This window comes from Lissotriton helveticus, chromosome 9 (genome assembly GCF_964261635.1).
Source record: "Lissotriton helveticus chromosome 9, aLisHel1.1, whole genome shotgun sequence".
NCBI classification, from domain to species: domain Eukaryota; kingdom Metazoa; phylum Chordata; class Amphibia; order Caudata; family Salamandridae; genus Lissotriton; species Lissotriton helveticus.
The window spans coordinates 595515762-595542566 of record NC_136070.1 but is presented as its reverse complement, the minus strand read 5'-3'; the positions used below and the strand labels follow the sequence as shown (position 1 = coordinate 595542566).

At 44.4% G+C, this 26805-nt stretch overlaps 1 protein-coding gene across 1 annotated transcript in view; it reads left to right on the top strand.

Moving 5' to 3' along the window:
* Positions 1-26805, top strand: part of EML3 (EMAP like 3) — a 313736-nt gene that overhangs the window by 59855 nt on the left and 227076 nt on the right. Inside the window, exons 3-4 of the mRNA XM_078660596.1 lie at positions 5196-5322; positions 7640-8290. Of these exons, the coding sequence (XP_078516722.1) occupies positions 5196-5322; positions 7640-8290 (778 nt within the window). The remainder of the gene's footprint in view (positions 1-5195; positions 5323-7639; positions 8291-26805) is intronic.

The following is a 26805-nucleotide window of genomic DNA, read 5'->3' as shown; positions in this document are numbered from 1 at the left end:
GTGTCACCTTGTCAATGTCAGTGTCCATGAAACTTTAACTGTCCCAGTATCAGTGTTTCATAGCAGCTGAGGCTTTTTGCCAGTGGCAGCATTGGATCTCTCAAAGTACCTGCTACCTTTTGGCGCTTCTGCTAGCCCAGGGTTCCAATATCCATGTATTAATCAGAGGCGGCTCCTCCGATATAGAGGATGAGTGGCGCCCCCCCCCCCCGTCAGCAGTCTCAATATAGTTTGATTGTTGCTCTCGGAGCTAACGCTTGGGGCGAGCTATCACAGGGTGGCAGTCACAGGAGTAGTGGTGGGCACTGTTATCTGTGCGCATGATGGTTTGACCAACTGTCTCAGGTCGGTCACATCATTATTTGCAGTAAAGCTGTCTCAAACCCGAACTGCCTTGCCGGGTTGGAGACAGCAGGCACATGCTTCCAGTCTCCCTGCGGAGTGCAAATTGAGGTCGCTCAGGCCAATCCTGATGCTGCTCTCATAACATGAGAGCAGCGTCAGGATTGGCCGCAGGGGAGTCTGGGAGCCTGTGCTGCCTGCAGTGGAGCCTGAATGTTGGAAGAGCGACGATGCAGCATGTAAGTTCTTATACATTTGTATTTCTTTTTTGTCGTTATCTGTCGTTGTCCCCTTCCCCTTCCCCCCGCCCCACCCCTCTTCCCTGACACCAACCACCACTGGAATTAATACCAGTGCTCTTGTGTCACTGCTGGGCTGGCAGTATCCCTCTGTGAGTTTCCCCCATCAGTATTCAAGTACAAGTATTGGTGGCTGAATATGTGACTCACCCAGTAGTTTTCATGCGCCCGCTCTGGTGCTGTAGTGCCAGCGCCTCAGTGTCAATGCCTACATGCAGGTTCCCTGGTGTTGTGTAGCTTCCTAGTGTTAGTGTTATAGCATCCTGTATCAGCGTCCCAATGCTGGTACTCTTTTGTTTTTCTCACAAAGTTAATATTTGTGGACTTTTCAGTGTTCCTGGGTAGGTGTCTCCATTTCAGTGTTGGTGCATATGTGTCAATGTTGCTATGTTTGTTTCCCCCCGTATCCCGTATCTAGGTAAGTGCTCATAATTCTCCATTTACCCTGTGTCAGTGCCCGGTGTCAGTGTCCCAGCAGAAATGTCCTAGTGTCAGTTCTACTATGTCATTGTGCGTGTGCCAATGGCAACCGTGGCCACTGCAGGTAAAAGCAGTGGGGCCAGCTGGGGGTGGGATTTTGAGAGACGACCACAATGGAAAATATAATAAATAATACATTTTCCCTCCTGGCCATCTCTGGAAATCCCCCCCTAGCCGGCCCCACAGACCCACCACTCTTACCTGCAGCGGCCGCAGCTGGTCAATGGTAGTATCGGAATGTCAGTGCCCTTGTGTTAGTGTCTTTCTGTCATTTCAATGTCCTGCTGTTGTGTCCGAGCGTCAGTATTTTAGTGTGACTATCCTTGTGTCCCCTTGTCAAACTCCCAGTCTTACTGCTCCCTTGCCATTGTTCCCGCATCAATGTTTGTGCTTCTTGTTAGCATTCCTGTGTCACCTTCTCAATGTCAACAATGCCATGTCAGTGTTTTGGTCCCCATGTCAGTGCTCTAGAGTCTGTGTCCTAGAGGCAGTACCCCAGTGCCAGTGTCTCCATGCCTTTGTCTTTGTGTCATCGTCCCCGTCGGTATCCACCTGTCAGTACATTAATGTCCCCTCCCCCAGGTCAGTGTCCCTCTCGCTTTAGGGTATGGTGTCCCACTGTCAACATCCTTGTGTCATGGTGTCCCTGTGTCAGTGTCTCAGTGAAACTCTCCAATACCAGTGTCCGGTTGTATGACGATCCATCGCAAACACTCGCATCGCATGCCCTTACATCGGAATTATTACACCGCATGTGCCCTTACATCGTGAGTAATCACATCGCATACCATGGCGTCGCATTGGTATAGGCATGCATGTAAAAGACTGTAACATCGCATACAGACACCCCGCATGGTATTACATAGCAATTTACACTCCGACCTCAACCCTAAAGCCTAAAACAGCCCCTATACTGAAAATAGCCCTAAGCCCTAATGCACGCGACGTACCCGACCCTAAACCCTAAACCTTAAACCTTGTACCCTACAATATGACACGCTAACCCTTCCCTAACCCCTAAGCCCTAAACAGTAATACAAGCCTACACTCCGACCTCAACCCTAAAGCCTAAAACAGCCCCTATACTGAAAGTAGCCCTAAGCCCTAATGCAACCCCAAAAACAGCACCCATTCTCAAAGTAGCCCTAGTAGCCCTAACGCCATCCCAAAACAGCACCCATTTCCTAAGTAGCCCTAGTAGCCCTAACACCACCCCAAAACAGCACCCATTTCCTAAGTAGCCCTAGTAGCCCTAACGCCACCCCAAAACAGCACCCATTTCCTAAGTAGCCCTAGTAGCCCTAACGCCACCCCAAAACAGCACCCATTTCCTAAGTAGCCCTAGTAGCCCTAACACCAGCCCAAAACAGCACCCATTTACTAAGTAGCCCTAGTAGCCCTAACACCACCCCAAAACAGCACCCATTTCCTAAGTAGCCCTAGTAGCCCTAACACCACCCCAAAACAGCACCCATTTCCTAAGTAGCCCTAGTAGCCCTAACACCACCACAAAACAGCACCCATTTCCTAAGTAGCCCTAGTAGCCCTAACGCCACCCCAAAACAGCACCCATTTTCTAAGTAGCCCTAGTAGCCCTAACGCAACCCCAAAAGAGCACCTCCTTACCTGTTTCGCCGTTGTTCCCGCGTTGTCTCCCTCTCATCTGTGTTCCCCGGAGGCCGCCATTACATCCCATCCCGTTGTGAATGCATGCGTTCTAAATGCGCATGGACGTAAGGGCGTGCACAGACAACGCACGCGATGTACCGTTGCGTGCTTTGTAGGTGCACGCGATGTAAGCGCATGCGCTGTAATGCATGCGCTGAGCTGGTTGTTTCCCTTCATTCCCCCAGTGTCCCAGCATTAGTGATTGAACCCGTGTCAATGCTCCTGTGTCACTGTTACCATGTCAGCATTGTTGGTCCTGTTTCAGCGTCCCCTGTGCCAGTAACCTGTTGGTTTGCCTGTGTCCATTTGTCAGTGTCACATGTCAGTGTCCCCTTGATAGTGTCCTTGTGTCAGTCTGCTTTATTTTGTTGCTGTGCCCATGTCAATCTCCCCATGTCACACTATTGGTTCTCCTGTGGCAGTAAGTCAGTTACAGTGTTGGTGCCCCCTTGTCAGTACTCCGGTTTTGTTGTTGATGCCCCTGTGTCAGCCTTGTAGTCCCACATAACTTCATTGTTGCTTATAAACTATTTATCCCAATCTCTAAGAGGATGGATAAGCACTGGGGGTGCAGACAAGATGGAGAGTTCTGCTGATATAAAAAAAAATGGACCAGCCAATGAGTATTTTAGGAAGAATAGTTTGGCAAAAGTTGTGAAATAATGGGGCATATTTACTGAATTTTAGCACAACACAGTGCACCAACTAAAGTTGCTGTGCTGTATTGCACAAGGGAGAGAAAGCAGCGCATAGCCATGTTTGCTAAGAAAGTCCTGCTGCTGCACTCTTCCCCTGCACGGGTGCACAGACAGGCTATCTAGGGTCTCTTGCATGCCTTTGCACCATGATGAAATGGAGTGAGTGGTACTCGAAGTCTACGCTTATAGTACAAAATCATACTCTTATACAATTTTTATACCATTCCATATATTGGATGTGTGCTGTAAAATGCAGCACACATACAATGTGTGAACTGTTCGGAGAAATCTTTTTTATTTCCCCAAACATCTCACACTTTTTATTTGCACATGCTTCCATGAGACAAAGCCTGGTCTGGCTGTCTTTGTAGATCGGGCTTTGTGTCAAAAAAGATGGGTGCTTGCACTATAACAACCAAATACCAACCATGATCAATCCAAGTTGGATCAGTAAATAAAACATTTTAAAAGTAGCACAAAGGTGTTTTGTCCCCTTTTTTTGAGGCGTGGGTGGGGGTAAGCAACACAGAGGTCATGGGTGGGGAAGGAAGCAATACAGAGGGTGGAGCAACATGGTGGACAGAAGCAAGAAGGATGGCATGGAGCTATATCAACATTGAGGGGGCAGGTGGAGAAGCAATATGGAGGGCAGCAAACTCCGGCAAAAGAGAGGTTTGTGTTGTGTGAGCTGATGGGTGGAAGCACACGGGTGAGAAAGCAACGCAGGGTGGAGAAGCACACAAGGCCAAGCACAACACAGAAGGGGGTAAGGGAGAAGCGCAAAGACGAGAGCGACCAACACGGAATGCAGAGGACCATGGAAGAGCAGAATACAAGGATGACAGCTGGAAAACACATGCATGCTTGTATTGTGCTTAACCAAAAAGAGAAAAGTAGTTGTTCAAAAGTGATCAATGTAAAGACATAAGTAAAGCATTCATGCTCTAGGGGAGGGACAAACACAAGAAGAGGAAGTGATGTTCACACAAGCTGACAAATACAAATCAAAGCCAACACAACAAAAAATAAAAATAAAACAAATTAGAGTGACCATAAAGCCAAACAATGGAAAGCAATGGGCGGGCTCTAAGCCCCCAGACAATAGGTCTTTTTGTCAGAATATAGCTTACATTGTCTGATAGGCGAGACCCAATAGGGGAGAGTTAAAATATAGGTTACACTAATGAATACATTACAGTGACTTATGTTTATCCTCCTATATTCACACTGAGTTATGTAGATGACCATGCAGGACCAGTTGCACATATCATCTGAAAATGAAAAAAAGGGTTCAAAGTTTAGTTTGCGTCACAATGCAGTGCAGGTCCTTCATTTTAACTTGCACGCTGCACATATTCTGGGGTGAACAAAGTCTTAATATGAGCTAACCTTTTGTTTTGAAAACTATCTCATGGCCTCGAAATGTGCATCTGCCAGTTGCATATTGGGGGGGGGGGGGGCAACCATTATTAGGGGGTTCTTAGTTCCTTGAGGGCCCACTGCTCGTGTGGCTATAACCCTGGCTTATGCAGTTCTTCGCTGTACAAGATGTGGATTAGTAAAGGTAGCAGTGCTGGTGAGTTCCCACCTCTCCTTATAGAAGGTGGTGTAAGTAGAGGTTGTGTAAGTAGTGGTACCACAGTCCCTTCCTCACCCAGTTGGAGGCAGCGACAAAGGAACTGAAATGTTTTATCTTTCTTTATTGTAGTAAATGGCGACTCCGCTGGGGGCCATCTTCCTTCAGACTGCAGCAGTGAAGGCAGGCACAATGCTGGGAAGCTCCAACTAGGCTCCTCGCAGACGGTTTCCGGGAAGGACTTGCTCCCTAGATGCAGGTACGTAAGACTCTGATCTTTCTACTCAGATAAACCGTGCATGATAGGAGCCCAACTTGTAATTGGCTTCAAACGCTTGGGTAGACTGAGATCCTATCTCACTGCAGGGATACAGCAGTTTCTGCTCCTTTTACTGCCAAATTAACGTTCCAGCTGGCAGCTGTGTTCCATGTGCCACCACGGTGCAGTCAAAACAAATTCATAGGCCCTGGGATAGAGGGCTTGAAATCAGACACTTGGAGCTGACCCTTAAGTTGGCAGGATGGGGGTCCACTGTCAGCAGTTGTATCAAATCTCCCCTTGGGAAGTCAATGTTCCACACTCATATGATCCGCAAACATTTACTCACGCAGCCATCAAGCTTGCACCACAACTAAACGTCTGTCATCAAAACCAGTAACACATAAGTATCAAAATACACAGAGTTCTAATTACATGTTCGCCAACACTCTATCTAATATACAGATCGAACATATAAAATATGTGTCAGCATTCAACGATCAGCATGATGAGGGTTAAAGACCCTTGACATTGCATCAATTGAAAACATAAAATGATAGTCCCACAGTACAGGGCACAGTATATAAAAAGATTAAAAAGCAGAAAAAAGAAGAGAGAAACAAGTGAGACAACAAACATATGTCTATTCAAATTATTATAGTCTGTAATGATGGTTGCACAGGATACATGATGTTTCAAAAGAGTAATCATCTATTGTATCACAACGTTGGACAGATTTAGAACACAGAGTTGTTGGGATGTTACTGTAGCTTTAAGGATGTCTCCACGAGAGCGCTTGTTGTTGTGTTCTGTGTAGAACTCCTGGGACAGCAGTTGCTGCCGGGAGAGCTGTCGTCTGGACGGAAATAAAGGAAGCCTGTAATACAGTGTGGAAATTCACTTCCTTTCAAGAGTACACCAACGCGTTTTGGTGGAATGTACAGATTGTTGGCACCTTCTTCAGGACTAAATAGAAAAAAATATCTCCCATCTCCCACGCATGTTCAGAATAAAAATCATTGAAAACCTGCATAAAAGATGTATATATATATATGTGTGTGTGTGTATATGTATGTGTATATATATATATATATATATATATATATATACTATGAAGCACAATTCTTCTTCCCTACTTTACCCCTGCGATACCTACCAGAGTCTTGGCGCTGCATGCTGGAACTTGTAGGCGCTGATCACCAAGCGGACTACAGGAGGTATATGCGCTGCGATGACATCGGTGGGGAAGGAGCTTCAGTCCGTGGAGGAGGAAAAGGCAGGACACATAAACCTTCCCTCACACCCTTTTCCACAATCACTTGCACCTGGCGCTGAAGAGGCAGACCACGCAGAAATGCATCCGCCATAGAGGGTGACAGAATTCTACTCTGTTGTGCAGCTCAAATAAAGCGCTTCCGATATTTTCCTCAGTGTGGCCTTTCTCTTTCTTTGAAGGAGCTTGTTTGTATATATATATATATATATATATATATATATATATATATATATATATATATATATATATATATATATATATATATATATATATATATATATATATATATATATATATTAGTATTACAAGGATCTGTAACCCCAAAAGGGTTAAAAAAAACATTGCATCAAATCTCAGCGCATCCATCAGACTAGATGGTTGCATTAGTAACTGTTTGAGGATCATGCGAGTGTGGATCATTGACCTGCCAAGGGGAGATTTGATACAACTGTTTACAGCAGTGCTCCATCCCCTCTTGTTTTCATTAGTTCACTGTTAGCACCAGATCCACGTAATAAATCTACCAAATTAATGAAGAATAGGAAAGCATAGCTACTAACTTCAATGCTCCACAAAAAAAGTTTGAATACATATGTCCTCTATTATTTGGGGTTTTCCGGTGCCCTTCAAAATATTGCATTTCAATTTTCTCTTCAATTCCTTCAGCTCTAGGCTCCCCTGCTTGAAGCCCAATATATAAAATATGTAGGTTATGAAGATAGCGTTCATTTTGCACAGGATGACGAAACATCTACATGTAATTCATTTCTTTTTTTAGAAATATACTTTACTTTCTTCTCAAGTTCCCTTCTGAGTTCACAAAAAACATATTATTTTTTAATGTGGTTCGGTCGTGTCTGCCTTGATGCCCTGGGCTATCCCCAACATGTCAGGCACACTGGTGGCTCTGACCAGAAAGGGATCCCTTTTGGTTTTAGGAAGGCCCACAGTATGTGTTTTGGGCTTGACTCCATGGAATGAATATTATAGCTGCATATTATATTATAATACTAAACACACTTTTATATTGGATGTCTGCAGAGATCACCATGCCCAAAAGACAGAACTGGAAGTCATCTCAGTTGGCTCTGGTCCAAACTTCGCACCACCATCCCTGACCAGCAAAGGGACACAGACCGAGGAATCCACCCTGCTACACCTGAAGCGCACCCGGCTCCTCGTTCAGCAACCAGCATGCACAGTGGCGCAACATAGCAATGCACATCCTGCCTTCCAAGATGCAATATATGAAGGCAATATTGAGGTGGCATCTCCAGTTTTGGCAGGGACATGCCCTGGTGGGCCGTGGACCCCAGGTGATCCTGCCGCTGCCCCACACCCCAACTTCCAGACATGTTCCAATTCCCCCCTCTCGTTGGTGGAAGATGTGCACTCTCCTGGCAGAGGCAGCATGGATTCTTCATATTGCCAGAGTCCCTCAGAATCCCCAAGTTCTCTGGAGAAAATTCCAGGAACCCCACTCCGTGGGGAAGAGGAAAGACTCCATGACAACTATGGAGTGTTCTCCCAGCAGCATGGGGACAGAGCACTGAGCCCAGAAGACTCATCTTCTCGTTCAACCGAAGAGCGTTGGAGCCCTTCCTCTGGAGCTGCAGACACTGAATCTGAGAGGGCTGGCGAGGTGCTCACAGACCCAGCCGTACAAGCTTTGAAGACCGACAAGAAGGAACCGTAAGTTGAAACCCCTGACAAGACATATTTGTCTATCTAACCATGTATAACTGTATGTGTTTCTCCAATTTTCATCACTATGTTAGAGCAGTGGAAATTGTGTGTCGAACTTAGCAGGAGGAATAGGGTACATTCATCTGCTTTACTTGTGTGTGTTTTTGAGTGTTACTACTTTCAGCACCTGAGGATGTATCACAAACATGATTTGTTTGTATGTGTGTGTATATGTGTTTTAGATTTACATGTCTTAGAAGCTCTGGTGTGTCCCAGAGCGAGATGGGTTTATCCTGGTTAGATCAACAGCGCAGTCTCAAACCTCCATTGGCAACAAAACACAACTGGACCCCAAGGTGAATGTGTGTCATTTTTGACACGTTTATGGCTTTTGACTCTGTGGAGTGGGATTATGAATTTGTGGTGCAAACAAAAATTGAGGTAGGGGACACATTTCTAAAAGTAATAAAATGTCCTTATACGAAAGCAACAGCCAGGATCAGAATAAATATCTGCAGTACTGACACTGTTCTCGAACAACGAGGTATGTAGCAGGGTTACCTGCTCCTCTATCTCCTATTTACCACAGCTGCTGAATCACTGGCCTGTGCTCTAGAAGTGCACCATGTCAGAGGAAGTTGAGATTTCATGCCACCAAGCTAATTATTTTGGCATTTGCTGATGATGTGCTACAATAATTTAGAAACACTGCCATCAGTTTTTCACCTATTCTCAAAGAGATCCTTAGGCTTGGTGGAGTCTCTGGATTGAAAATAATTGGAATAAGTCCCAGTTTTTCCCATTAATTGAATCCACACAACAGTGTGAATTGGAACGCCCACTTCCGTGAACACTGGAGACAGTATGTTACTTGCGAATTATGAAGCACAGGAATCCTGTAGATGTATTCCACTGCAACCTTAAGATGGCCATAGACATGTTAGTAGACTGCATTGAGAGATACATTAAGCTTTCTCTATCGCTAGTGGCTAATAGCCATCATTTTGACTTTGAAAATGTTCTATTTACTCTTCAGTGTCCCCTTTGCCCCCACTCGAGTATTCATTCGTACACTTACAGGACTGATCATTCGGCTAGTTTGAGCGGGCAAACAACTGAAAGTAAAATGGATGATAATGTTGCTTTTACATGAACAGGAGGGGTTAGCTGCCCAGGATCTGGTACTATACTACTATACAGAACAGGCAAAAATATTCTTACCTACATGGTTCTGGGCATTCACCACACTTAACGTTTGAACTGGATGAGTGTGCGCCTATGTCACTTGAGGTAAGCTTATTCAACCCAGACACTAAGCCAAATGGATCCACTTCATTCAACCTGGCATGCTTGTACCTGGCTAGCGGACTGTAATAATATTAAGTTGCTCTATTTGACTGGTATAAGAGTAAAATGGCGTGCATAGCTGCTGGAGTTGTTGGATGTGGGAGTAGGTAGTCAACTAAGTGACCTAGATATCTGTTATATGGGGGGTTCATTCTTTGACAGTACAATCAACCTTAGTGCAAGTAAAAATAAATAATCCTGCTCTGACTACATTTATTGTGTTACTTTATTAGAGGGTATGAAGCGCACTCACAGATTACCCCAGATAAACAGATTCATTAATTGTGATTCAAACTAAAGAATATAAACATAGAATTTCTAGGATGTTCAAACATTACTGACTCAGGAATTGCGTCAGAGAGTTTTCAACACATCATTGGACTTTTCTAAGTAAATAATTTAACATTCTTTGGTAATGTGCAACAAGTGCTCTCTCTGAACCTTCCCCTTAAGGTCAAGATGCAGGGCCTTAAATCAAATGTGTGCCTCTCATCTTCCTGACATTGGAAGAGTGGAGCATGCTCCTTCTTGATACCGGAAGCATTTGACGCACTAAACAGCGGCACGTTCACGTCTTCTTACGCTGCGTCAGTCTTTATTGCGATACCAGCAGATTTGTGTTAACGCTTGCGGGTTGCCCATACTCCATCACTCTGCTGCTCTATCCGGGCCCCAATATTTCTTGCCAACGATGTTAATGGTGTGAAGAAAATATTTAAAGGAATTGAAATGATTCATAGTGAAGTACAAAAGTCACAAAATATAAACCTGTCCTTATAAATTGTTAACCTTTGTGGAGATAATATAACATGCCTTAAGAACTTCCCAAATAGATTCTGTTCCATGCAATTCAAACCCTTTCTACACATTTAAACCTGCCAATGTGACTTATAACTGAAAGCAGCACTACAGGAAGCATTACTTAGAAATCCTATTGGGTGTTGGTGTGGATGGGATTTCTTTTACGTTTGTCAATGTTGTTCAGTATGTTAAAGTACAGCCTGGTGTTAAATGAGTTATTGTACTTATATAATAAAAATACTTGCGTTAAGTTGGTGCTTACTTTAGTTCCAATTATAGTAACATGCAAAAAGTAATACGACCGCATTTTTTCTTAATATCTCTGATATCAAAATGGTAGAAGTGGAAGAAAGTATTTTTTCAGGGCATGTGGGACAAACATCTTAGAGAGAAAACTGCCATCCCTATAGCAATGCTTAGGACCGGAAGGTCAAGAAGTATTAATCATTTGCCGGAGACGTCAAATGAAGAAGATGTAGAGTTGATTAATATGATTTATTTTTATTGAAAAAGTCAGACTTTGACTACTTCCTAAAAATAAGGATGGTATTAGAAAAGTTTTCTTTGGATGAAAAGATGAAAAACAAGAGGGAGGCAATGGTAGATGGCTTAATAGAATTAAGAAAACTGGCAGCATCATGCAGATTTGGAGCATATCAGAGTCAGTTCATTTTGGGGTGCAACTAATAGAGTAGAAAAGAACTATGGATGGATGATGATCCCTCTAAGAAACTGGAACTCAGTCTGACACATGTAGGAGAGATAAAAAAATACTTGTTAAAAAAAATAGTACAAACAGTACATATATGAAACAAGATAACAAGATGCACCTACTAACAATCAACAACTGAGGAAACAAACACAGAAATTTCAAGGAAGGTATTATTGATGTGGGGCACTTGATCACATGACGAACAGTAAATATTCCCCAACATGGAAAGTAACTTACAAATAGTGTGGACAAAAATGATAATATGCAAAGTGTTGCAAAAGTTAAAGAAAATATAAGAAAGTAAAAGAAGTAAAAGAAGCACCTGAATACATAGTTATATTAATAGGAGGGAAAAGGGAGATTGCCCACTAGCTGAGATAACAGTAGAAGGGACTGAAGTGAAAATGTAATTGTCTTACGGGTGAAACTGACATAAGTCTCTAAAGACAAATATAAAAAGAAAAAAATGAAGGACCAAGTTAGACTATATAAACCTGTTATTAGGTAAAGATGGACCACTAACAAAGTTTTTGGGATATTTTAACGGCTGTATAGTATAAAAAAGATGGGTTGCCCCTGGGAGAAGTGATGTTTCAGTTGAGGGAGATTTTGCCATCAGGTGGGTCAAACAAAGGATTCCAATTCTGATCTTTCAACATTACTGAAAGAAATACATGATGTAGGAAAGATTTCATGAGTACTGAAAATGAGGTACAGTTTGACAAAGATGTTCTAACAGATATGTACATAAAGATAAAATAAAGAAGAATGCACAACCCAAAATACTTAAGGCAAGGCACATAACAGAACCCATAAGAGAGCTGCAACAGGAGCCATAATAAGCTATCAAAAAAAGAGATGAGTAGACTGGAAGAACAGGAATAATTGAACATGGACAATCAACTAAGTAGCTGTCTTTTGCTGTAGTAGCGCTCAAGCCAGGGATAGAATGGGATTATGAATATATGTTCTCCATAATGAGCTTGAATTCTTGAGGATGCCTTTCGGATTGATTTCAACTGCATCAGTATTCGAAAAGGCAATGTATAGTACTTTAGAAGTGATTGGCGGAGTCAAGGTCTATCACAATGACATATTAGTTCATGGAAAAATGAAGAGGAACACAATAACAAAGTTAGGCAAATGTGAACAAGGTTACAGGAAAACAGTTTAACTCTAAATGTAGAAAAATGTGCATTAACAATTTAGGTCATGCACTAAAGCAAGACTGTATAAAACATAAGGACGAGTTAGTGAAGATGGTATGGTAAGGAACATGCCAGCATAAGAAAATAAGAACGGAATTGGTATCGTTTTTAGGACATGTTGAGTTTTGTTTTTAGTAAACTCATTCACTGTTTTTCTGATAACACATATGAAAGGAGAGGATTATTGGAAAAAAAGATGTTTCAAATGGAATGGTGAATGTGAAATTAAATGTAAGAAATACAAGTTGAAAGTAGAAAATGCTTCGAGTCTACAAAGCTTTGACCTTAGGAAAGAGTGTATGAGGCAATATCAGTTTTTTTGTGCAGTCAGAAAATGTCAAAGCTTCTTGTGGGGAACTCTGTTTGTTATCAAAACAGACCATAAGCCTCTGACAAAGATATTCAAGTAAATAGACTGATTGCATTGTAAGTCTATAAGCAGATCGGTGAAGCCCGTACAAAAATATTATTACAAGGCAGAGCACATGCCAGGTGTCACGAACCAAATTTCAGAATGTTTGTCTAGACTTGCGGGAGAAAAAGTATGTGAGAAACGAGAAGAAGATGAAGATGTGAAGGAAACAGGGATTGGATTTTGCACCGTAGTTAGAAAAACAGAAGTGGAAAGAAGAAGTATTTAAGGATCAGGTGTTATAAGAAGTATGTAACCAAGAAAGAAATCATTGAGATGAAAAAAAAGGGTGGAGCGAGGAATGTAAGCAATTCTGATTGATTTGAAACAAACTTTCTGGAAATTATTGATTTATTTATAAAGGTTCAATATTAGTTCCATCTAGTTCAGTTTGAAAGAGATTCATCAGTTTGTCCTATGAAAGACACATGTAATTATTGGTAGCCCTGACTGGATAAGGTAGTGGAAAGATGTGTGAGAAATTGCAGGGAATGCAGTGGTAGAGATAAAACATACAAAACTAGTACACCAATGATAAATAGGAAGTTTGATACACCAATGGAGGGATGACATAGTGCGTAACATAGTGATTCAGCTACAGGAGGTTACGCATGGCAAATACACAGTAATATTGCTAGTCCTGTATTTTAGATAGCCAGAAATAACACTAGGTAATGACATAGAGACAAGAAATGTAATAAACTTTCTTAAGACGTTGTTACAGGTGAAGGGTTTCCAAAAAGAGTATTAACCGACAATGGGGTACAATTAACATCCAAAGAGATGGAAGCATTTTAGGAGACAGAGGAATTAAGGATAACGAATGTTCACTGTGTCATTCAAAGCCAATGCTTTCGAATAAAAGTTGGGGAACTGCCCATCACCAGAACAGTTAATAATACAAGTAACTTTAAAGGTAATGGAATCCCTTAAGAAGCCTGTGCAGTGAAGCAAGAAGAGGGCAGGCATGGCTGAAAGGAGTGATTCAAAAGGGGATGATGAACGGAGCGTTTGTACAAATCAAACACTCACCCCCAGTCAACTGATCCTGGGAAGCTTGATTCCGGTCCAGGGAAGACACGGCTTGGCAGTTCGGGCTGGACTGTTCCCATGAGGCACAGGGTCAGACTGATTTGCTTATGGCCATGTTTGAACTGGGGTGGCGGAGTGAGCTAAAGAACGGTGATGGATTATACCCAGATCAGTTGACTCGGGGTGAGTGTTTGCATTGTCAACGCTCCGTTCATCATCACCTTTGGTTTTTCTTTGAAAGGAGTGATTGCCAGGGCCGTATGGGCAGCTTGCTTCCGGATAAATGGAAGTCGATGAACCAAGTGCTTATGAAGATATAACAAGCTACTATAATATGTTCTTGGTCGAATCATAGTGGACCTAACTAGCTGCTTACCATGTTCGGTAAGGAAGGAAAGAACTTGCCTTGAATGGTATAATTGAAATGAGACATCTGAGACCCCACTGAGACTTCCGGGGGCTAAAGAAAGTTCAGCGTCATAGTTGTCTTAAGTGAATGGACCAAATGCACGAGCAAAGGACAGGGTCCTTTTTAAACAATGGTCATTCGACACCCACCATACAGACAAGGTACACTCCCCAAAGGGTCTCCCACTTAAGTGACTCCTGGGGCATCCATGTAAATAGAAGCAACATTAATGTGATGTTCCCTATAGGAACTCCTGGGTCTTGATACCTAGTAGCATACACTGGCATACACCTCCTGAAGATACCCACTGATTCTCCATATTCCCCCTCCAGAGAGCCTAGGAAAGGCCTCTTTATCTAAACATCCTAAGCTGATGGCATGGGTTTCCATACTACCCAAACAAGTTAATAGATTTGATGGAGCTACATAATCCCGTTCTGTAGTACCTCCCTCCCAAGCTTCTTCAATGTCATACCATGTTTCGCTGCAGCCTTCTCCACAGCTATGCATCATATTTCATCCCAGGCTCATCCTCTGTCTCCTTTCCAGACTTCGGCCCATTCTCCCCACAGGTCTTCAGACCCTTTGTAGGATGAGCTACTTTGCGTTTTCACTACCTTTATATGTTCTGCCTTCATCAAGATTTTTGCTGACGAGATTATCACTCGTATTGAAACTCAACCTGTTCCTGCTCTCAAGTTCAGCCACAGCTAGACCCAGAACCATGGTCCTCTGGAGATACTCAGTTGTGGCACAGCGGCTGTATCCTTGGTTTGGTCGTGTTAGTATTAGATCAAGCAGCAGTCCTCCATTTCGTTGGCACCTGTGGGAATCAATGTAATGCCTACTGTATGGCACAAGGATATTATGTCAATTATTATCACAAAAAATGTTGCCAGTAAATTAAGAACTCCTGTAGATGAGCAACTTTTTAAAAACCTTTTTGTGACCCTCGCATTTCTGTGTTTTGTGGTAGTCCAAGAGATGGTAAAATGGCCTCCAGCTTTCCAGAAACAGGCAAAAAACATCAACACCATGAGCAAGAAGGCTTCCTTGTTTGTATGCCCAGCTAATACGGAAACAGTTGTGCAAGGCTACAATCTCCAGATGTGGGGAGAGATGACATCCCTTGAATACCTCCCATCACATTTCAGGAACGTTCTCCGTAAGGTTGATAAAAGCTACGCCTACCACCCTGTGCTGCGCATCCGAACAGTTGCGGATTACCAAACAGGCAAAGTTGGCACCAGCCGCGGCCCATGCAGGTAAGAGTTGTGGGACCAGGTGGGGGGGAGGGGGTGATTTTGACAAACGATGATAGGTGAAAATTAAATAAATAATACATTTTCCCTTATCATCATCCATCAAAATCCTAGCCGCCCCTTCCCCCCGGCCTCACAGCTCTTACCAGCACCGGCTGCGTCTGGTAGGCACTGGCCTATGGGCCCCACTCCTTTTAGGGCCCCTGAGACAACAGATCGAAATAATAATAATTTGATCTTGAAAGAAAATTACAACCCAGCTTTCTTAAATTATTTCCAAAAGATAATTAAAAAATGAATCAACTCAAAGAAACGAAAACTTTACATAAAAGGCTCCATAGAGAAAAGACTGTATTAATGTAACTTACCCACTGAATATTTAAAGTTTTGTTGGTTTATCAAAAAAAATCTTTAATAACATTAATAATTGTTAATGTTTAGTTTTGTGTAATAAAATTGGTTTAGTAAAGTTTTTGCTTGGTAAAATTAAAAACGTATTCGGAGATAATTTGCGAGGGGGGGCGGAATTTTGACTGCCTAGGGGCCTCTACAGGGCTTAATCCGACACTGCATCCGACAGTATGGATCTTGCAGCTGCAGCCCTTGGTTCAGGGGGTTTGTAATAGAGGCAGGCATAGCCGAGCTTCTCTTGTCTGACTTTGGATGCTTATGCAGAAGAGATGGTCTTTGCTTGATGTAGCCCTTCCTCAGTCCCATCAAAAAGGATCACGAGTGGGAGGCTTAATAGACTCGTCTTTCTCAGTTGTCCCTACGCAGGCCCTCGTTCCAAGTGCCGCGTGAATCACAGTTCAGATGCAAATACCCCTTCTGGCCGAATCGGAATTCCAACATAGGTGCTATTTGCACACCTAAAACTATTTTGATCGCACAGTTTTCACCAGGTCAAACGTGGTGCAAATTGTGTGGACAAATAACTTGCCTTTCGGTTTTGCTTACACTTACAATAATTAGCACGGTATCTCCCATTCCGAAGTCCAAAACGATGCTTAAATTGCAACTAGGTAAATACCATATCTTGCTATATTAGTATTTACCAGGAGCACAATTTGTACCTGGAAATTTGCAGCCCACAGTGCAGAATCCTATGCGAATGAGGACCGAGCAATGCCCTCTTATGGAATTTGTGACATTCATTTCCTCCTTGGATGTTTCCAAACAAAAGAAGTGAATCTGGCGTTTTATGCCTAGCGATCAGGGTGGGTTTTTAGGTTTTGTCCAGCTTGGAGTAGAATCCCTCCTGGTTTCTGTCGATGGTTGATTAAGGAACCAAGCTTTTCACTGTACCCTCTACTCTCTTTGGTTACATTCATGCTCCTATAGGAGTTTCAGATCTTGATAGCATGGGGGACTCTGTGACAGGTATTTTCTTTAAAACAGTAACGCTCAAGAAAAACGTTGGCAGAGACAAGAACAAACGATTAACAAGCCAAACAAGTGGCTAACAAGCAAACATTATATGTACAAAAAGGAACAACAAAAACAAAATAATGCGTCCTTTATGAATTTAGGGGCACAGAAGCGTCGACGGCGTTTCGACCGCTGGTTTATTATGCGGTCATCATCAGGACCAAAAGGTTGCTTGAGCGTATAATTGCTTCATCTAAGACAAATCAGACCCAAATGCACTTGTAGTTAGGCGGAAATTCGGAGCTTGGAGAAATTGATTGCTAGCTGCAATCCAATAGATCAACATAGGACCACTCAATAGTCCTATCGAGTAACTCCAGAGGACACGAGTCGAGTAGACGGCATATAAGTATGCCCCCAGTTGAGCCAAATAAATCGGCGAAGTTGAACAGCATGCACCCTATCACTTGAAAGCTCTCGCCATGGAACCATCCTGGCCCTCCACTTCTTTAATCTCTTTGTTCCAAACATGCCCTTCAAGAAGCTAACCATGACTCTGATCATGTTTTGCTTCCTCCATCCAACAAGAATGTATGAATCATTGAGACCAAATACATTTTCCCAAATATATTGTTTTATGTGCAGTTCAGAAGAGGAACTAATAAACCAAATTTCTTTGAGGGATATATTGCTCATGCATGTGCTCCAGAAAAATAATTGTGTGCTCTAAAAAAAACAGTGTCAGTCTGACCCACTGGATACAAACCGTTGAAAGTCCTTTACCAAAAGAAAAAAAACAAGTTTAATGATGTGTCAAAACATAATGCCTACTACTGCTCCTGTGCAAGTTAATATTCCATCCTAATCTAAGAAAATCAAAAGAAAAGATCAGCATTGCTTAAGCATTCTGGGGTGCAGCTAATGCTATAATGCTCTATCTGCCAGCTTGCATATGCTGACTTATGCAGAATTTCTGTTTGATGTGCCAGCATGCCAGGGCGGATTAATTGATACTGATGCTTGCTCAAATAGGTCACGGCTCCTTGTTGTACTAGGGGATTTTTTCCCTTGTCAGCAGGGTTAACAGATTACCATCTACCTTCAGATTTCTGACCATGCAGACTCAACTCAATTCGGTCAACTGAAGTGAGGGTAGAACTTGAGGGTACCAGGGGGCAAGCTGGTTCCACTGTCTTGAACTTTTGTGTCAAGACTCTGGTCTTAGGCTGGTGTCCTGCCATTTCATTCCTGCAGATGAACAGTTAAATGGTTGAATGAACAACAGTGGCCTGAAATTAAATTATACAAAAACAGAGGTCCTTTAGGGTTCTTGAATAAGCTTCAGTCTGCAAGTAACTTCCCCACTCCCCAGAACCTTTTCCTTACCCCCCCCCCCCCTTGCAAAAACAGCAAGGAATTTAGTTGTGAAGGATAAAGCGAACCTTTTAGGCCCAGAAAGGATAAATTGTTTGCTTGGCTTTTTTTTGCCTTTGGCAACTACAACGAAACTCAACTTAGCTGGACAAAAAACACCATACAGTTGTTGTGGTCTTTCATACACTTTCAGTTTTAGTATGCCAGCGCCAATATGGGAGAAATGCCAAAAAAAGCAACAAACTTCTGAAATGTGTCTAATGTATGGCAACTCTACTAGTAGCGAATTTGGGGAAGCTCAATAGTTTTAAGGCAGACCTAGGTTTTCTCTACTCGCTGCCAGTAGCCATACTTCTAAAATTCAGACTGGACTGCATGTTTTTCAAATACCTAAAAGGAACACCCCAGTTTACATGAGGGACAAATTAGCAAGGTATCTGTCAGCATGCTCCTTCAGGTTGTGCAACCAGATTTCAGGAACTGATGATCAGTGCAAGGGAGACCACTGGATCACATCGCTGGGATCACATATTTGGAATTGACTGTAGGGAAATATCAAACAGAAACATAACCTGCTGAGTTTTAGAAATGCAGTTGAGCATGCTTAGTCAATTTTTGGTCCTCTATACCTTCAAGTGTGCTTTGTTGACAAGTGCTGAAATATTGCGGAATTTTGGATCATCTGATTGACTTCTACCTCGGATTACTTACCTTAGAATATTCCCCAGGCGTCAGACTTGATCAGGAAAATCATGAGCAGTACCTCTGCACTCTAGGTGGTTTCGATCAGCTCTGCGTTAGCGTTGCCAGCATTTGATGTGATGTGCGTGGCACCTATATAGGCCCCAACTCAGAGCACTGACATCAGTTCTTTTCTTTCCGCACCATCTGGCCAGATTGTTTTCTTTTCGCACCATCAGGACAGATCCGGAAGAGCTACCTCAGTGATTTTTGTCTGCTTTTTTCGACATTTCGTAAATGATTTTTAGCTTTACGCCCCCTGTGTGCCTTAGGGCTGTTTCCTAAGAAACCTGTGGGTTTTAAGCCCTTTGGTGCTTGCCAAAGGCAGTTGTCTATGATGGACCCCCACTTGGTTTGCTTGTGGTGCCTGGAGCCAGACCACAACTCCAAGGCCTGCCCTGACTGTAGTGCGATGAACTCCAAGCCAGCCTGGAAGTGTGCGATGAATCTCTTGATTGCTCGGCACCAGATGACTCTACACCACTCTAGGTACCTGTTGAGTGGTAGGTCCCGGGCCCCCTCTCTGAGTCGTTCCAATTGCTTGTCTTCGAGATCAAAATCTTCACCGGAAGAAGGCGGCCAAGAGGTTAAAGCGTTCTTCAACATCATCACGCCTGTATAAGTCAACAGACGAGGTGCAGGAATGATGCCACAGCGTTGGCCCGTTCCCACACTTCCCCTGCGTAGCCTAGGTCTGGGCCTTCTCCACCCCTCCCAGAATTTTCCAGAGCCAGAGTGACCCCCACCCAATTGAGAGAATTTTATGAGGGCATGACCTCATATTTGGGTGAGCCGACCCATCTGGAGCACCTTCAGGCCTCTTGGGAAGATGCCACGGCTGGATTTACACTGGCAAATTTGCCCTAGGCACAATTCGGGCCCTTTGGATCCATTCCTCGATCCGGACTGACTCTGGCCATGAATCCACAAACTTCACCAGAGTCCGGTCCAGTGGCGGTGCCAACTCAATCGTCATTCCCGACTCCGGTATGGAGCCAAACTGACAACATCTGACATTGACCCTAGCTCAGACCAGACCAAGACCCTCCAAGTCAGAGGCAGTTCCTCCATTTTGACAGGAACTCTGGGGAATATGATTGGGGTGGATCTGAGGATCCTTATGGTTATCCTGACCCCCTTGAGAAGCCCTTGGCCAAGGGTAACTGGTATGAGGAACTGGCTAATGCCAGTGGTCTGGACACCTCACCGGACACAGGGCTGGTCTCTCCTCCTAGTTTGGCAACGGAGGAAGGATCTTCATTTACCATGGTGATGCTGAGGGTGACTGAGGTCCTGGACCTTACACTGCCCTAGGTGGCAGTCAAGACCAGCGCTATGACAGAGGTGCTTCAGCCCGGGGTAGCCCCCATGGAACCTCTTCTCTCCTTTCATGAAAACCTTACTGATGTTGTCCTTTGGGCTTGGTCCAAGCTCTGCACAGGTGCTGCTGTGCACAGGACATTCACCACCATCAATGCCCCCACTCCATTTCTGGGGATCTAGCTTTCCTCACCCAGCAACCCACCCTGGTCGTGGTGTCCTCCACGTCCAAGGTTAACCATGGTCCGTTCCCTACCACACCACCAGAAAGGGATTTCAAGAGGTTGGACACCTTTGGCAAGAGGATTTCCTCTTCCACCAGCCTTACACTGGGGTTAGTGAACACCGCATGCTTCTTGGGCCGGTATACACATACTGTGTGCTGCAGATGGTCTCGGAGGAGGCCCGAGCCATCCTGACCCTGGCTATTACCATTAGCAGGGAGGCAGCAAAGTTCACAATATGCTGTGGACTGGACAAGACAGATTTGCTGGACAGACTGATTGCTTTATCGATGACACTCTGCCGCCATGCCCGGGTGAGGTCTACTAGCTTCTCGGGGATGCTCAGGAATCACTTATGGACATGCCTTTTGATGACACATTCCTGTTTGGCGACAAGGCAGATTCAGCGCTCAAGTGCTTCAAGGACAGTAGGGCCACTGCCCAGTTGTTGGGACTCTCTATGCCGTACACCAGCCCCATTCTGCCCTCCGCTCCTTTTGTGACTATGTTAGGGGCTACCAGCCAGGTCCATTTCCACCCATCCACCAGGGACAGCAGGCTCCTGAGTCCTTTCATGGCAGAGGATGCGGCTCCCACAAGCCTTGTGGGACTCAAAGCCAGAGATATGCCCAGTCTGCCACTTTCCCAGCAGCCGCAGCCCCTAAACCTCTTTAATATGCCCTTGCAACATCACTGGCAACCGGTCGGCAGCAGGATCAAGCACTAACTGCCCCACTGGCAGTCCATAACTTCGAGAAAACAGGGGCTCCAAATTCTTCTGCGGGGTTATGCCCCTTCATTCACGTAAACCCAGCTGCCCATGCCACTGTTCTCAGATCGGCTGATGGAGGACCACCTTCCCCTACTGCATCAGGAAGTGCAGGCTCTTTTGGCCAAAAGAGCCATCAATAGGGTGTCGCTATTAGAAGTAGGTCACAGTTGCTATTCCTGCTACTTTCTGGTGCCAGAGGCCTGTGCCCTCTCAACTACTTCCCGAGAAAGAGAAATTTAAACTACTCATGTTGTCTTTGGTCCTGTCTGTCTGTACCCTGGAGACTGAATGATAGCATTGGACTTGCAAAATGCATATCTCCATATACCTGTCCTGCTGGCCCTTAGATGTTACCTGCGGTTAACGGTGGGCCACAGGCACTTTCAGTTCGATGTGCTCCCCTTTGGACTGACATGGAAAGGTGCAACGACCTTCAGCAGAAAAAGAGGCACGGGTGCGAGAAAGTTTGTCAAGGAAGAAGCTGGTGAACAGAGAGGGGACAGTAAGTGCCTTCAGTACACTGACCCTTCCTGGCTGATATGATGGCCACCAAGAAGACTGCATTGATCATCACAGGTCTTAGGGGGCAATTATGGACGAGTTAAAAGGGTGAAAACATTAAGAAGGTTAAAACCAACTTAAGGGGCATAACAAAAGGTTTTCTTGGGGGGTGGGGTGTCATATGTTGAAGGCCAGAAAACATGCCTTGAACAGGGAGGGTTGATCTGGCAACCGCAAAGAAACCGAGATGGCTGAAAGATACATCTTAACTGTGCCAAGAGCATGGCCTTGGCGGGCTAAAGACAAAACAAACAGCAACACTTCGGATAATGCTGCAGAAAGATGGTCAACATGTTTGTCAGTGCACCAAGCCCCACACCTGCCCCAAAAACAAGTGTCTACAGTCTTTGTGGAGGGATGCCTGACTGCCAAGATGACCTCACAGACTTGTGGCAAAAGATTGAAGACTCTCAACTGTGGCCGCTCAATCTCCATGCATGAATGCGGAGCATACACAGGTTTGGGTGCAAAACCTTGCCCTGTTGCTGCAACAGAGATCCTCATGAGAGGGCAGCCTGATGGAAGGACCGATGCTCATACTCAGGAGTTTGTTACACCGTTCTCTCCGTGCCCAATCCTTCGCCACAAGAATGACTTGTGCCCGGTCTGTCCTGATCTTCAAAACTTGAGGCAGGAGTGGCATCGTCAGGAAGGGGTACACAAGTCCTCAACCCCACTCTATTTGAAGCGCTGCTCCGAGCTACAGCCCCCTTTGAAACTCTAACGCACAGAAGTGGTGACATTGCGCGTTCTCTGAATTGGCGCATAAATTTAAACAAGGGTCTCCCCAAGCACGGAAGAGACCTTGCACTAGCTACTAATGAAGACACCATTTGTGATCCAAGTCAGGATTGACTGAGTTTGCTGCCCTGGTGTTCAGAACTCCCGCCAGGTGTTGCATAACCAGGAAAATGTCCTGATGTTCCAGGCATGCCCAGTGGCACAGAGTCCATGACCCACCCTGCCCTGTTTGTTGCACTACCACATGGTGGGGCTGTTGTCCGTGAACATCTGAACTAGCCTTCCCTTGATGGAAGGGAGGAAGGCCTTCATTGCCAAGATAATCGCTTTCAACTCCAACAAGTTGATGTGGAGCTGAGACTCAGCCAGAGACAAGAGTCCTCTGATCGCCAACTCTCCCAGATGGCTGCCCAAACCTGGAGTGATGCATATTTCACCAATGTGAGATATGGGTGGGGAATGAAAAGAGGGCTCTGCTGCTGACCCAATCGTGGTTTGTTACCCACCCCTGCAAGTTTTTTGCAGTTCCCCCTGATTTCTGGACCAAGTCGTAGAGATTCCGCTGATGCTGCACCCACTGGGACTTCAATTCCCACTGCAGAGCCTGCATACACCAGCAGGCATGTTTTGCAAGTGAGATGCAGTAGGTCTTATTTGCTCTGCTTTACCCCTCCAAGGAGGAGGAGACTCCATCGTTTGGACCTAAAAAGGGCGCTGTTCTACATTGATCACCCCAAAGAACATTAGGTGGACGATCAGCTCTTTGTTGGCTTCACTGAAGTGAAGCAGGGGAAAGCATGCAGAAGCGGACCAACTCCAGATGGATTGTACTCTACATTAGGATCTGCTACACATCGGCCAAAAAGCAACTCCCTGTGGACTTGCAGGCTCATTTCACCACAGCCCAAACTGTGACCGCTGCATTATCTCGCTGAGTTCCCATCCTGGACATCTGTCAGGCTGCGACATGGGCAGCATTGCACATGTTCACTAAACACTACTGCCTTGACAGTCAGGTCAATCATGACAGGCACTTTCTAAAGAATCTGCAGCTCTATATTAAGTCTCTACCGGAAAAAGCTTTACAAAAGTAATTTGTTCATTTAAGGGCCCATGGCACCTAGAGACAATGAACTTTGTAGTGTGTGTCTAATAAATAAGTACCTCAATCAGTCACTGGACAGCCCTGATATATTACAAATATCTATCGGGGAGAGGTGGGCGAGCTTTCAGCAAGCCACTGAAAGCAAGAGCCAGGCTAGAGTCAGGCTCTGGCTCAGCTCAAGGTCCTGTTGGAACCTTGAGCCCTTAACGAGACAAGTTTTTGTGTGACGACTGCCTGCCTGTCCCTCTCTCTACCCAGGATGGGGCATTACTGTCAGAGCTGCCGATTGTGGAACTTGTGGAACCAGGTTCAAGTCCCAGCATTGGCTCAACCCCCTATGATTCTGGGCACATCACTTAATTTCCCCGAGCCCATAAACAATGCATGTGACCTTGTGTAATGTAACTGGTGCTCAATTAAAGTGCTTAGCCTTCAAATTGAGTTCACATTCTATTTGAAAACTGCTAAAGAAAGACAAATAAAAAAACATTTCCTGGTTGGTATGCGCAAAGTAAAGCCAGAAAACCTGGATAAATTATAGCTTCTCTGCTTAAACTGAATGATCCTAAGCAAATACTTGATTTCACCAAAACTCTTTTTTCTTCATTATTGCACAAAAAACCACTTTCAAATGTATAAATTCAGATTACCAGTTGTGCAAAACTATCACATTTAATAAGTACTTCTCAGTGCAGTGCTATAATGTGCCTTATTAATGTTAGTGCTTTCCACGTGTTAAAGAAATACACGTTTTTGAATTTTGATGAGACTTTACCATATTTTACATGATGTTTGTTGTATGGTGTAAATAGCAAATGTTTTTTAGGGCTTGGCACGTGCACAGGCTTTAAGATTTTAACCAGATCCGCGGCTCGGCTCTGGCTTGTTTCTCCCTGTTAATTTGTTGGCTCGCCCACTTCTGCTATCAGGTTACCGACACTGCTACAATATCATTGTTTACTCTTGCCCGATATTTAAAACACAGTACATAGACCAGTGTGCACGTTGTTCGAGTAGGTAATGCGCCTGAGATAAACCAGTATTGACATTGCTCCACTGAGTGCCACACCCATCCCAGGTCACTTCCCACAATTTACTTCTTTGTAATGCACCATGACCAGGATTCGGAATGTTCCAGAAGTACGCAACGCACACTTTCAGCTGAGCTATCTATAAGTGTTTCCAACATGCCGGGCAATTTAGTGCATGGCAGGGTTTAAGGCAGCAGGGCTGCCAGCCCTGCTCCCTTAAAACCCTGTCTACCATGTACACCTCCAGTGACTCAGTATGGTCAGTAGGCCATCAGAGCATGGGTGGAGGGGCACGTCCTTCTGGAGTGATGACCCAGGTAGGTCCCTAGGGCATTGTTAACAGGCAGGGTGTGCAGCACGAGACCAGACTGAGTAATGTAATGTAATGTAATGTAATGTAAGAATGCTTTCTCTGTGATCTCTTCAAATGAAGCCTTGGCCTGCCTTCGTCAGGTAGTGTCTCTTTGATTGGATACTTTTTAGTAAATGGCACAAAGCCGTTCTTGGGTTTAGATCAGTGTCTCGATCATTGATTGGTAAGGCCTTCTCTCTGACAGATTAGTCACCCATCAGGAGGAACCAATGTGTCACTTCCTCTCCCATTGCCTCACCACGGTAAGGCAGTTTAAGAGAGCTTGGAGGTTTATGATGTTTTTCCCCGCCAGTGATATTTGCATGCTCATCTAACAAATGGGTTATTCCCAAGTATAGTTATCACAAAATTTCGACCAGGAGAAGAAACTCTTTCCAATTTCCACCTCCAGAAATGTATTATGAAGCATGAATTGTAGGCCTCGTCAAACAACTAGTAGCAAGAACTCAGTATTTTGTTCAAGAGCCTTACTTTTCCCGATCAGTGGGCTTCACAAAGTATAGTTATGGCTTACTTTTAGACCCAGCGCGTCCTGGGCCGCATCTTACTAATATCGTTGACTGATAAGTTTGAAATCTGTGACTGACTACCAGATGTTTGGTGCCTTTGCTATCTAGACAGCTAGAATGTTGTGGGATTTGTTTGCATTGAAATATATTTTTCTTTTAACTTCGAGAGATGTAGAGAGAGAGAGAGAGAGAGAGAGAGAGAGAGGGAGAGAGGGGGAAGAGATCAAGAGAGAGATCTGGAAAGTGCTAAACCTGAAGTACCTAAAGCCAGCCACAGTCCGTGCAGGTAAGAGCGGTGAGGCGGTGGGGCCTGGTGGGGCTGGGGATTTTGATAGACGACGAGGGAAAATCAATTTTATTTATTTAATTTTCCCTCGTGGTCGTTTGTTGATTCCACCCCAACCCGACCCGCCACTCTTACCCTCAAGGGCCGCTCCTGCCTGAAGGCTGTCATAAATTTTTCCAGTTTGTATCCAGCACTATTTGCAGCCCTGTGACACCAGTGGTAAAGGACGCACTGCAATACTGCCCAGCAATCGCAAACACCAGGCCTTACTATTCTGTACAGTCACTGCACCATTATGCTGTCTCTGTCTTAACATTGTAGAGTGTCTGCAGCGTTGTGCTTTCCTTGTTCTGGTTTATATAGTTGCCGCACTGCTGTGTTCTCCCTGTTCTGTACAGTCCTTGCAGTGCTATGCTCTATCTGTCGCAATTTTCTAAAGTCCCTGCAGTGCTGTGTTCTCCCGCTTTCTCTCTGTTGCTGTTTTCTGTTTTGTAGTGTCTGTAGTGCTGTGTCATCTCTCTCTCTCTCTCTCTCTCTCTCTCTCTCTCTCTCTCTCTCTCTCTCTCTCTCTCTGTGACTGTTTTGTACAGTTTCCGCAATGTTGTGGTCTCTCTTTACCCCTCTCTCTCTCGGACTGTTTTGTACAGTCTCTGCAGTGCTGTGTTCTCTCTCTGTGACTGTTTTGTACAGTCTCTGCAGTGCTATGTTTTCTCTCTCTTTCTCTGACTGTTTTGTAGTCTCTGCAGTGCTGTGCTCTCTCTCTGTGACTGTTTTGTACACTCTCTGCAGTGCTGTTTTCTCTCTCTTTCTCTGACTGTTTTGTAGTCTCTGCAGTGCTGTGTTCTCTCTCTGTGACTGTTTTGTAGTCTCTGCAGTGCTGTGTTCTCTCTCTGTGACTGTTTTGTACAGGCTCTGCAGTGATGTGTTCTGTGA